Here is a 12,903-nt window from a genome sequence, read left to right on the forward strand (position 1 = left end):
TGGTCTCAATTCTCACTGACCATAAGAATCTGGCATATTTAGAGTCAGCGAAGCGTCTCAATGCCAGGCAGGCACGATGGGCTTTGTTTTTTGCTCGCTTTAATTTTTTGATAACATATCGCCCTGGGTCAAAAAACATCAAGGCTGATGCGCTCTCGCGGAGTTTTGCTCCAATCCAGGAGACCACCGTGGAGCCGTTGCCCATTGTTTCCCCATCATGTATTAAAGTGGGCATTACCCAGGACCTCTTATCATTAGTCCTTAGAGCACAGGAGCAGGCTCCTCCAGACCTTCCGGTAGGTCTTTTGTTTGTGCCTCCTAGGTTAAGACAGCGAGTGTTCCTGGAATTCCATGCCAAGAAGTCGGCAGGTCACCCGGGTATTGCCAGAACTCGGGAGTTGCTATCTAGGGCGGTGTGGTGGCCCTCGGTGGCTAAGGATGTGTATCAGTGGGTTCGGGCATGTGTCATCTGTGCCCGAAATAAGACTCCTAGAGGGGTTCCTGTTGGCCCATTACATCCACTCTCTATCCCATCTAAGCCATGGACCCACATTTCAATGGATTTTGTGGTGGACTTGCCCAAATCCTCGGGGATGACAGCCATCTGGGTTGTCGTTGACAGGTTTTCGAAGATGGCGCACTTCGTTCCACTGGTTGGGCTGCCATCAGCCAGACGCCTGTCTGAATTATTTATGCTGCATGTTGTGCGTCTCCACGGGTTGCCACTTGATGTGGTCTCTGACCGCGGATCCCAGTTTGTGGCCAAATTCTGGAGGGCATTTTGTTCCGATCTCCAGATTTCTGTCAGCTTGTCGTCAGGCTACCATCCGCAGTCTAATGGGCAGACTGAAAGGGTGAACCAGTCCTTGGAGCAGTTCCTCAGGTGTTATGTCTCCAAGTGTCAGACTGACTGGGTTGCTCATCTGTCCATGGAAGAGTTTGCCTATAACAACGCGGCTCACTCTGCTACAGGGATCTCTCCCTTCCTTTGTGTGTATGGGCATCATCCTAAGGCCAATTCTTTTGACCCCCTGGACTCCACGCCTGGTGGTTCCTCTGTGGTTTCGGTCCTTAGAGGTATTTGGCGGAAAGTGAAGAAAGCCCTTGTGTCTGTGTCATTAGTGACCAAAAGGGTTTTTGATAAGCGGAAAAGACCCTGCAGCTTCAAATTAGGAGACTTCGTCTGGTTGTCTACCAAGAATTTGAAGTTGAGACAGCCATCTCATATGTTAGGCCCCCGGTTCATCGGCCCTTATAAGATCACTAGGGTTATCAATCCGGTGGCATTTCAGTTAGATCTGCCCCGTTCTTTGGGTATCAATAAAACATTTCATTGTTCCCTTTTAAAACGGGCGATTAGTAATCCTTCTTCCAGTGGAAGACCTTCCCCTCTTCTGATACGTGGCCAGAGGGAGTTTGTTGTTGAAAGGATTCTTGACTCCAAGGTGGTTCGGGGTCGGCTGTCATTTTTGGTGCACTGGAAGGGGTATGGCCCGGAGGAGCGGTCGTGGGTGCGCAGTTGTGATCTTCATGCCCCCAGACTGATACGCTCTTTCTTCTCGCAGTTCCCCGATAAACCCGGTGGTAGGGGTTCTTTGACCCCTCGTCAGAGGGGGGGTACTGTTAGGGTCTCCTGCCCTGTGCTGCCACGTCGTCATGGCAACCGGGAGACAAGTGCTAGTGGAGTAACCTGAGCGCAGCTGATACTCCGGTTCGGGTCTTTTGCTGTGCAGTGGTTATAGGCTCTGTGCACGGCAGGGGATCCGGTGCTGGTTTTTGTGCTCACAGTCTGTGAGGTCTGAGTGGGGCGTGGACAGCACCTGCTTTATAAGGCCTCTTTTCAGGGTAAGCAGATGCTGCTGAATCTTTGTTGGTTAGTCAGTTCATGAAAGTTAGCCAGTACTGTGTAGCTTTGTATTTGTTTGTTGCTTACTGCAAATAGGCCTGGGGATTTGGTATTACACTCTGCCAATCCAGACCTAGCAGTAAGACTGGAGTCAGTCGTTTAGCTAGCTGGGGTTCTGTTACTACTCTGTGAACTTAGCAAGTTTGCGGCTGTATTCTAAGACTTGCCTGTCTAATCCTGTCTCACTGTGCTAGGTGTCAGGGGTCAGTTTAGTGGCAGTAAGCTAAAACCTGTGCACTGCAAGTGAGAATCAGGATTGTGGAGACTCTCCTTGTGTCTATCATTCCATCTCTGACCAAGGAGTTTACTGCCACACCCGTTGGTAACCCTTTAGGGTTTTGCTGTTGCCCTTAGCAACAGCATTTCGGGTTCTCTACGTATTAAAACACAACATCTTGCTTTTTCCATCTGAGCAGTTCTAATACAAGGGAGATACCCAGTTCCTTAGCCTCTGGGCTTCTCTGTTCACTTTGTGTGTATTTTGTTACCCTATCACCTTCTGTGTACGTTATGTCATATTCCCCAGTTTGTCTGTGAGTCCATTTGTTTTGCATAACAGTTCAAACACCAGTACATTCCTGCAGACACTGGAGTGCATAACAGTTCTGACACCAGTACTTTCCTGCAGGCACTGGTGTGCATAACACATGCCCTGATACAGCTTTAGCATTCTCTGCCTTATACTATCTAGTACTGGTGCCCCTTTCACCTTATAGCACACTGAATGAGCCTAAATTCACATTGTAGCACACTGAATGAGCCGACATTCACATTGTAGCACACCGAATGAGCCGACATTCACATTGTAGCTCACTGAATGAGCCGACATTCACATTATAGTACACTGAATGAGCCGAAATTCACATTGTAGCACACTGAATGAGCCGAAATTCACATTGTAGCACACTGAATGAGCCGAAATTCACATTGTAGCACACTGAATGAGCCGAAATTCACATTGTAGCACACTGAATGAGCCGAAATTCACATTGTAGCACACTGAATGAGCCGACATTCACATTATAGTACACTGAATGAGCCGAAATTCTCATTATAGCACACTGAATGAGCCGAAATTCACATTGTAGCACACTGAATGAGCCGAAATTCACATTGTAGCACACTGAATGAGCCGAAATTCACATTGTAGCACACTGAATGAGCCGACATTCACATTGTAGCACACTGAATGAGCCGAAATTCACATTGTAGCACACTGAATGAGCCGAAATTGTGACAGCAGGGACAGCCAGAGTGACAGCAGGGACAGCCAGAGTGACGACAGGGAGAGAGACAGTGATGACAGGGAGAGTGACGACAGGGAGAGTGACGACAGTGATGACAGGGACAGTGACGACAGGGAGAGTGACGACAGTGACAGCTGGGAGAGAGGTGACAGCAGGGGAACATTACCTTTATTTGTTGCGGGCAGCAGTGAGCGGTGGGCTGCTGGCGACGTCGGGCGGCTAGTGGCTGGCACCAGGAGGCTGGTGGTGGGCGTCTGGCGTCGGTGAGCGGCTGTGAGCTACTACAGTGCTCTACACAGCCGCCGGCTGCCGCGCAGGGACGGGGAGCACCATGTGCAGCAGGATGGCCACTTCCCTCGCCACTTTCATGGGCCCATTTCCGGGTCAGTGGAAGAAGTGGCGGGGTATACCATACCGCCGTATACCGCCCCATTTCCACCACTGAATAGTAATAATACAGGGACATGACTGGGGAGGTGACGGGATCTGGGAATGTCACAGTGACATCACTTATATCTATAGTAATAATACAGGGACATGTCTGGGGAGGTGAGAGGATCTGGGAATGTCACAGTGACATCACTTATATCTATAGTAATAATACAGGGACATGTCTGGGGAGGAGAGGGAATCTGGGAGCATCACAGGGACATCACTTATATCTATAGTAATAATACAGGGACATGACTGGGGAGGTGAGGGGATCTGGGAGTGTCACAGTAACAACTTATATCTATAGTAATAATACAGGGACATGACTGGGGAGGTGAGGGGATCTGGGAGTGTCACAGTAACAACTTATATCTATAGTAATAATACAGGGACATGTCTGGGGAGGAGAGGGGCTCTGGGAGCGTCACAGTTACATGAGTTATATCTATAGTAATAATATAGGGAAATGACTGGGGAGGTGAGGGGATCTGAGAGCATCACAGTGACATCACTTATATCTATAGTAATTATACAGGGACATGACTGGGGAGGTGAGGGGATCTGGGAGTGTCACAGTGACATCACTTATATCTATAGTAATAATACAGGGACATGTCTGGGGAGGTGAGGGGATCTGTGAATGTCACAGTGACATCACTTATATCTATAGTAATAATACAGGGACATGTCTGGGGAGGAGAGGGGCTCTGGGAGCGTCACAGTTACATGAGTTATATCTATAGTAATAATATAGGGAAATGACTGGGGAGGTGAGGGGATCTGAGAGCATCACTGTTACATCACTTATATCTATAGTAATAATACAGGAACATGACTGGGAGCTGAGGGGATGTGGTAGTATTTACAGTGATAGTGTCTCCCCCATTTCGCAGTATTAAACAGTTGTGAAGAAGACATCCTGTGAGCGTGAGACACCCAGCAGCCATCCTCTTGTGTCAGGAGGACTGAGAAGGACCCAGAGCCCAATCACGGTGCCTCCACCTCACTCACTGACACATGAGAGACACAGTGACGAGAAGATCATTGAACTCACCAACAAGATCATTCAGCTGCTGACTGAAGAGGTGACTGCTGGGAATGGGGCATTATACAGTAACACCAGGGGACGTGTCTGGGTGATGACTGGAGACATGACTGCTGGGAATGGGACATTATATAGTAACACCAGGGGATGTGTCTGGGTGATGACTGGAGAGGTGACTGCTGTGAATGGGACATTATACAGTAACACCAGGGGATGTGTCTGGGTGATGACTGGAGAGGTGACTGCTGGGAATGGGACATTATACAGTAACACCAGGGGACGTGTCTGAGTAATGACTGGAGAGGTGACTGTTGGGAATGGGGCATTATACAGTAACACCAGGGGATGTGTCTGGGTGATGACTGGAAAGGTGACTGCTGGGAATGGGGCATTATACAGTAACACCAGGGGATGTGTCTGGGTGATGACTGGAGAGGTGACTGCTGGGAATGGGGCATTATACAGTAACACCAGGGAACGTGTCTGGGTGATGACTGGAGATGTGACTGCCGGGAATGGGGCATTATACAGTAATACCAGGGGATGTGTCTGGATGATGACTGGAGAAGTGACTGCTGGGAATGGGCCATTATACAGTAACACCAGGGAATGTGTCTGGGTGATGACTGAAGAGGTGACTGCTGGGAATGGGGCATTATACAGTAACACCAGGGGACGTGTCTGGGTGATGACTGGAGACATGACTGCTGGGAATGGGACATTATATAGTAACACCAGGGGATGTGTCTGGGTGATGACTGGAGAGGTGACTGCTGGGATTGGGACATTATACAGTATCACCAGGGGACGTGTCTGGGTGATGACTGGAGAGGTGACTGCTGGGAATGGGGCATTATACAGTAACACCAGGGGATGTGTCTGGGTGATGACTGGAGAGGTGACTGTTGGGAATGGGGCATTATACAGTAACACCAGGGAATGTGTCTGGGTGATGACTGGAGAGGTGACTGCTGGGAATGGGGCATTATACAGTAACACCAGGGAATGTGTCTGGGTGATGACTGGAGAGGTGACTGCTGGGAATGGGGCATTATACAGTAACACCAGGGGATGTGTTTGGGTGATGACTGGAGAGGTGACTGCTGGGAATGGGGCATTATACAGTAACACCAGGGAACGTGTCTGGGTGATGACTGGAGATGTGACTGCCGGGAATGGGGCATTATACAGTAACACCAGGGAATGTGTCTGGGTGATGACTGGAGAGGTGACTGCTGGGAATGGGGCATTATACAGTAACACCAGGGGATGTGTCTGGGTGATGACTGGAGAGGTGACTGCTGGGAATGGGACATTATACAGTAACATCGGGGGACAGGTCTGGGTGGTGACTGGAGAGGGGACTGCTGGGAATGGGACATCATACAGTAACATCGGGGGATGTGTCTGGGTGATGACTGGAGAGGTGACTGCTGGGAAGGGAATATTATACAGTAACACCAGGGGACGTGTTTGGGTGATGACTGGAGAGGTGACTGCTGGGAATGGGACATTATACAGTAACACCGGGGGATGTGTCTGGGTGATGACTGGAGAGGTGACTGCTGGGAAGGGAACATTATACAGTAACACCGGGGGATGTGTCTGGGTGATGACTGGAGAGGTGACTGCTGGGAATGTGGCATTATACAGTAACACCGGGGGATGTGTCTGGGTGATGACTGGAGAGGTGACTGCTGGAAATGGGACATTATACAGTAACACCGGGGGACGTGTCTGGGTGATGACTGGAGAGGTGATTGCTGGGAATGGGACATTATACAGTAACACCGGGGGACGTGTCTGGGTGATGACTGGAGAGGTGACTGCTGGGAATGGGACATTATACAGTAACACCGGTGGATGTGTCTGGGTGATGACTGGAGAGGTGACTGCTGGGATGGGACATTATACAGTAACACCGGGGGATGTGTCTGGATGATGACTGGAGAAGTGACTGCTGGGAATGGGACATTATACAGTAACACCAGGGGATGTGTCTGAGTGATGACTGGAGAGGTGACTGCTGGGAATGGGATATTATACAGTAACACCAGGGGATGTGTCTGGGTGATGACTGGAGAGGTGACTGCTGGGAATGGGACATTATACAGTAACACCAGGGGATGTGTCTGGGTGATGACTGGAGAGGTGACTGCTGGGAATGGGGTATTATACAGTAACACCAGGTGACGTGTCTGGGTGATGACTGGAGAGGTGACTGCTGGGAATAGGACATTATACAGTAACACCAGGGGACGTGTCTGGGTGATGACTGGAGAGGTGACTGCTGGGAATGGGACATTATACAGTAACACCGGGGGATGTGTCTGGGTGATGACTGTATCACTGTGTGTGTCAGGTTCCTATAAGGTGTCATGATGTCACTGTCTATGTCTCCATGCAGGAGGAGGAGTATATAGAGGAACACAGGGGTCTGTACAAGGACGTGAAGATGGGGAATCACCGGCCCCACACATCACTGGGTAAGAGGAGATTGTCATGTATTGTACAGGGGAGAGCAGGTATGGGGTCCCCTATATACACACATCATCTGATAATCACATATATACACTGTACTCAGTCACTGTGTGTCTCCTACAGATGGGCCCAGTAACAGAGATACCCCAGAGAGATGTCCCCATCCTCTGTATTCCCAGGATTGTACAGAGGAGAATCACAGGATCCCACAGGAGGATCAGGTAGGTGGGATTTAGGGTCTCACCAATATACCAAAGTGACTGTCACTATATGATTTGTAGAGAAGCTGTGTGTCTTATACACTGATATTATACTGTTTCACCTCAGTTTAATCTGACTGTATGCAAATGTCATTATAGTGTTTGTTTGTTTTTTTAGGTTGAACGTCTGTCTGATATTAAGACAGACGATATAGAGGGAGAAGAAGAGACGTATGTGACTGATATAAAGGCAGAAGATACAGAGGGAGAAGAAGAGACGTATGTGACTGATATAAAGACAGAAGATATAGAGGGAGAAGAAGAGACATATGTGGGGGGTGATCAGCAGTGTAAGGAGGAGGAAATCCCTACAGATATCAGCACAGGTGAGTAATAAACACTTATTACAGAAAAGAGTCACATATTCTCCTTTCCCAGTAACTACAGCAATCTCTTATCCTACACCCTCCTCTGTCAGTACAAACTAATGAGGAATATTTATTTTCCCAGTGAGGGAGTCAGGAGCCATCAGCCCCTATTATACTCCTGCTCTCCCCCTCACATCAGCCCAGAGATCTGACCAGTCTCCTCCCCACACTCTCTGGTGTAGCTCATACATCAGGAGACATCAGCCCCTATTATACTCCTGCTCTCCTTCTCACATCATGTCACTGTGTGTTACCAGCCCAGAGATCTGACCAGTCTCCTCCCCACACTCTCTGGTGTATCTCATACATCAGGAGACATCAGCCCCTATTACTCTCCTGCTCTCCCCCTCATATCATGTCACTGTGTGTTACCAGCCCAGAGATCTGACCAGTTTCCTCCCCACACTCTCAGGTGTATCTCATACATCAGGAGCCATCAGCCCCTATTATACTCCTGCTCTCCCCCTCACATCATGTCACTGTGTGTTACCAGCCCAGAGATCTGACCAGTCTCCTCCCCACACTCTCTGGTGTATCTCATACATCAGGAGCCATCAGCCCCTATTATACTCCTGCTCCCCCCCTCACATCATGTCACTGTGTGTTACCAGCCCAGAGATCTGACCAGTCTCCTCCCCACACTCTCTGGTGTATCTCATACATCAGGAGCCATCAGCCCCTATTATACTCCTGCTCTCCCCCTCACATCATGTCACTGTGTGTTACCAGCCCAGAGATCTGACCAGTCTCCTCCCCACACTCTCTGGTGTATCTCATACATCAGGAGCCATCAGCCCCTATTATACTCCTGCTCTCCCCCTCACATCATGTAACTGTGTGTTACCAGCCCAGAGATCTGAAGAGTCTCCTCCCCACACTCTCTGGTGTATCTCATACATCAGGAGCCATAAGCCCCTATTATACTCCTGCTCTCCCCCTCACATCATGTCACTGTGTGTTACCAGCCCAGAGATCTGACCAGTCTCCTCCCCACACTCTTTGGTGTATCTCATACATCAGGAGCCATCAGCCCCTAATATACTCCTGCTCTCCCCTCACAACATGTCCCTGTGTTACCAGCCCAGATATCTGACCAGTCTCCCACCCACACTCTCTGGTGTATCTCATACATCAGGAGACATCAGCCTCTATTATATTCCTGCTCTCCCACTCACATCATGTCACTGTGTGTTACCAGCCCAGAGATCTGGCCAGTCTCCTCCCCACACTCTCTGGTGTATCTCATACATCAGGAGCCATCAGCCCGTTATACCTGCTCTCCCCCTCACATCATGTCACTGTGTGTTACCAGCCCAGAGATCTGAAGAGTCTCCTCCCCACACTCTCTGGTGTATCTCATACATCAGGAGCCATCAGCCCCTATTATACTCCTGCTCTCCCCCTCACATCATGTCACTGTGTGTTACCAGCCCAGAGATCTGACCAGTCTCCTCCCCACACTCTCTGGTGTATCTCATACATGAGGAGACATCAGCACCTATTATACTCCTGCTCTCCCCCTCACATCATGTCACTGTGTGTTACCAGCCCAGAGATCTGACCAGTCTCCTCCCCACACTCTCTGGTGTATCTCATACATCAGGAGCCATCAGCCCCTGTTATACCTGCTCTCCCCCTCACTGTGTGGTACCTATGTTTTCTCTTACAGGTTCCACAGTAATATCCATAGGATATACACTGGAATATGAGGTAGCGTCAGCGGATTGGCATCAACGATCAAAAGCTTTTAGCCTCCCAGAATGCAACAGCCCAGTTTCCTATATCCCCGCCTCCTGGCTCAAGGAATTCAGTTTTTTTATTTGTATGACAGGAGCCGGACCACGATCTTTGGGCGGCTGATTTTGGCAGCCTTAAGCTTGTTATTTCATTTATTTCTCTGACGTCCTAAGTGGATGCTGGGACTCTGTAAGGACCATGGGGAATAGCGGCTCCGCAGGAGACTGGGCACAACTAAAGAAAGTTTTAGGACTACCTGGTGTGCACTGGCTCCTCCCACTATGACCCTCCTCCAGACCTCAGTTAGAATCTTGTGCCCGGCTGAGCTGGATGCACACTAGGGGCTCTCCTGAGCTCCTAGAAAGAAAGTATATTTTAGGTTTTTTTATTTTACAGTGAGATCTGCTGGCAACAGACTCACTGCAACGAGGGACTAAGGGGAGAAGAAGCGAACCTACCTGCTTGCAGCTAGCTTGGGCTTCTTAGGCTACTGGACACCATTAGTTCCAGAGGGATCGAACACAGCACCCGACCTCGATCGTTCGGTCCCGGAGCCGCGCCGCCGTACCCCTTACAGAGCCAGAAGCAAGAAGTGGTCCAGAAAATAGGCGGCAGAAGACTTCAGTCTTCTTCAAGGTAGCGCACAGCACTGCAGCTGTGCGCCATTGCTCCTCATGCACACCTCACACTTCGGTCACTGATGGGTGCAGGGCGCTGGGGGGGGGGGGGGCGCCCTGAGCAGCAATACTGACACCTTGACTGGCAAATATTCACAATATATAGTCCCAGAGGCTATATATGTGAAAAATACGCCTGCCAGAATTCCAGAAAAAAGCTGGAGAAGTCTGCCGAAAAAGGGGCGGGGCTATCTCCCTCAGCACACTGGCGCCACTTTTCCCTCACAGCTCCGCTGGAAGGATCGCTCCCAGGCTCTCCCCTGCAGTTTACAACAACAAAGGGTAAAAAAGAGAGGGGGGGCACTAAATTTAGGCGCAGTATAACATATATAGCAGCTATAAGGGGAAATAACTCAGTATAGTATTAATCCCTGTATTATATAGCGCTCTGGTGTGTGCTGGCATACTCTCTCTCTGTCTCCCCAAAGGGCTTTGTGGGGTCCTGTCCTCAGTCAGAGCATTTCCTGTGTGTGTGCGGTGTGTCGGTACGGCTGTGTCGACATGTTTGATGAGGAGGCTTATGTGGAGGCGGAGCAGATGCCAATAAATGTGATGTCACCCCCTGCGGGGCCGACACCTGAATGGATGGACATGTGGAAGGAATTTCGTGACAGTGTCAACTCCTTACATAAAAGGTTTGATGACATAGCAGATGTGGGACAGCCCGGCTTATCAGCACGTGCCTGCCCAGGCATCTCAAAAGCCATCAGGGGCTCAAAAACGGCCACTACCTCAGATGGCAGACACAGATGTCGACACGGATACTGACTCCAGTGTCGACGACGAAGAGACTAGTGTACATTCCAATAGGGCCATCCGTTGCATGATTACGGCAATGAAAAATGTGTTGCACATTTCTGACATTAACCCAGGTACCACAAAAAAGGGTATTATGTTTGGGGAGAAAAAGCAACCAGTGGTTTTTCCCCCATCTGATGAGCTGAATGAAGTGTGTGAAGAAGCGTGGTGTTCCCCTGATAAGAAACTGGTAATTTCTAAAAAGTTACTAATGGCGTACCCTTTCCCGCCAGAGGACAGGATACGTTGGGAGACATCCCCTAGGGTGGATAAAGCGCTCACACGTCTGTCAAAAAAGGTGGCACTACCGTCTCAGGATACGGCCACCCTAAAGGAGCCTGCGGATAGAAAGCAGGAGGCTATCCTGAAGTCTGTATATACACACTCAGGTACTATACTGAGACCGGCTATTGCTTCAGCATGGATGTGCAGTGCTGCAGCTGCGTGGTCAGATTCCCTGTCTGATAACATAGAGACACCTGAGTGGATGGACTTGTGGAAGGAATTACGTGAAAGTGTCAACTCATTAAATAAAAAGTTTGACGACATACCAAATATGGGACAGCCGGCTTCTCGGCTCGTGCCTGCCCAGGCGTCTCAAAGGCCATCAGGGGCTCTAAAACGCCCGCTACCTCAGATGGCAGACACAGATGTCGACACGGATACTGATACCAGTGTCGACGACGATGAGACTAATGTAATGTCCAATAGGGCCACACGTTACATGATTGAGGCAATGAAAAATGTGTTGCACATTTCTGATCTTACCCCGGGTATCACAAAAAGGGGTATTATGTTTGGGGAGAAAAAACTACCAGTGATTTTTCCCCCATCTGAGGAGTTAAACGAAGTGTGTGAAGAAGCGTGGGCTTCCCCCGATAAGAAATTGGTAATTTCTAAAAGGTTACTAATGACGTACCCTTTCCCGCCAGAGGATAGGTCACGTTGGGAAACACCCCCTAGGGTGGATAAAGCGCTCACACGCTTATCAAAGAAGGTGGCACTACCGTCTCCGGATACGGCCGCCCTAAAGGAACCTGCTGATAGAAAGCAGGAGGCTATCCTGAAGTCTGTATATACACACTCAGGCATTATACTTAGACCAGCTATTGCTTCAGCATGGATGTGCAGTGCTGCAGCTGCGTGGTCAGATTCCCTGTCGGAAAATATTGATACCCTAGACAGGGACACTATACTGCTAACCATAGAGCATATAAAAGATGCTGTCTTATACATGCGAGATGCACAGAGGGATATTTGCCGGCTGGCATCTAAAATAAGTGCAATGTCCATTTCTGCCAGGAGAGGGTTATGGACTCGGCAGTGGACAGGTGATGCAGATTCTAAAAGGCACATGGAAGTTTTGCCTTATAAGGGTGAGGAGTTGTTCGGGGATGGTCTCTCAGACCTAGTTTCCACAGCGACAGCTGGGAAAATAGGATTTTGGTACTTACCAGGTAAATCCTTTTCTTTGAATCCATAGGGGGCACTGGAGTACTCTTGGGATATGGACGGCTTCCACAGGAAGTAGGCACTGAATAAATTAATTTTGGGACTATACCTCCCCTCCATATCCCTGAGTACCTCAGTGTTTTTTACTGAGCCGAACAGGAGCGATAGAGAGGTTGACAATTGAGCATTACATATAACATAACGGACAACAATAAAGTTAACCCAACATTACTGACAACTAAACAGTTGACACCATAACTTGTTAATCTGAACCAGTCGGTGAAAGTGTGTTACCATAAGATCTACTGAACCTACCCCAAACCGGGTAAACTGCTCTGGGTGGGCGTCCAGTGCCCCCTATGGATTCAAAGAAAAGGATTTACCTGGTAAGTACCAAAATCCTATTTTCTTTTTCATCCACTAGGGGTCACTGGAGTACTCTTGGGATGTACCAAAGTCTCCTCCGTGGCGGGAGAGCTGTTTGGCACCTGTAACACTAA

General features: G+C 49.2%; 1 protein-coding gene across 2 annotated transcripts in view; it reads left to right on the plus strand.

The window, feature by feature from the left end:
• LOC134984587 (zinc finger protein 260-like) overlaps positions 1-12,903 on the plus strand; it is a 57,049-nt gene that overhangs the window by 6,348 nt on the left and 37,798 nt on the right. The window contains exons 2-5 of one of the 2 annotated variants that reach the window (XM_063950138.1): positions 4,479-4,670; positions 6,993-7,116; positions 7,235-7,332; positions 7,490-7,697. In XM_063950138.1, coding sequence (XP_063806208.1) covers positions 7,032-7,116; positions 7,235-7,332; positions 7,490-7,697 — 391 coding nt within the window. In that variant the 5' untranslated portion in view covers positions 4,479-4,670; positions 6,993-7,031. The remainder of the gene's footprint in view (positions 1-4,478; positions 4,671-6,992; positions 7,117-7,234; positions 7,333-7,489; positions 7,698-12,903) is intronic. The other variant, XM_063950139.1, reaches the window with a different exon arrangement.

The sequence above is a fragment of the Pseudophryne corroboree genome (genome assembly GCF_028390025.1).
Source record: "Pseudophryne corroboree isolate aPseCor3 chromosome 3 unlocalized genomic scaffold, aPseCor3.hap2 SUPER_3_unloc_68, whole genome shotgun sequence".
Classification (NCBI taxonomy): Eukaryota; Metazoa; Chordata; class Amphibia; order Anura; family Myobatrachidae; genus Pseudophryne; species Pseudophryne corroboree.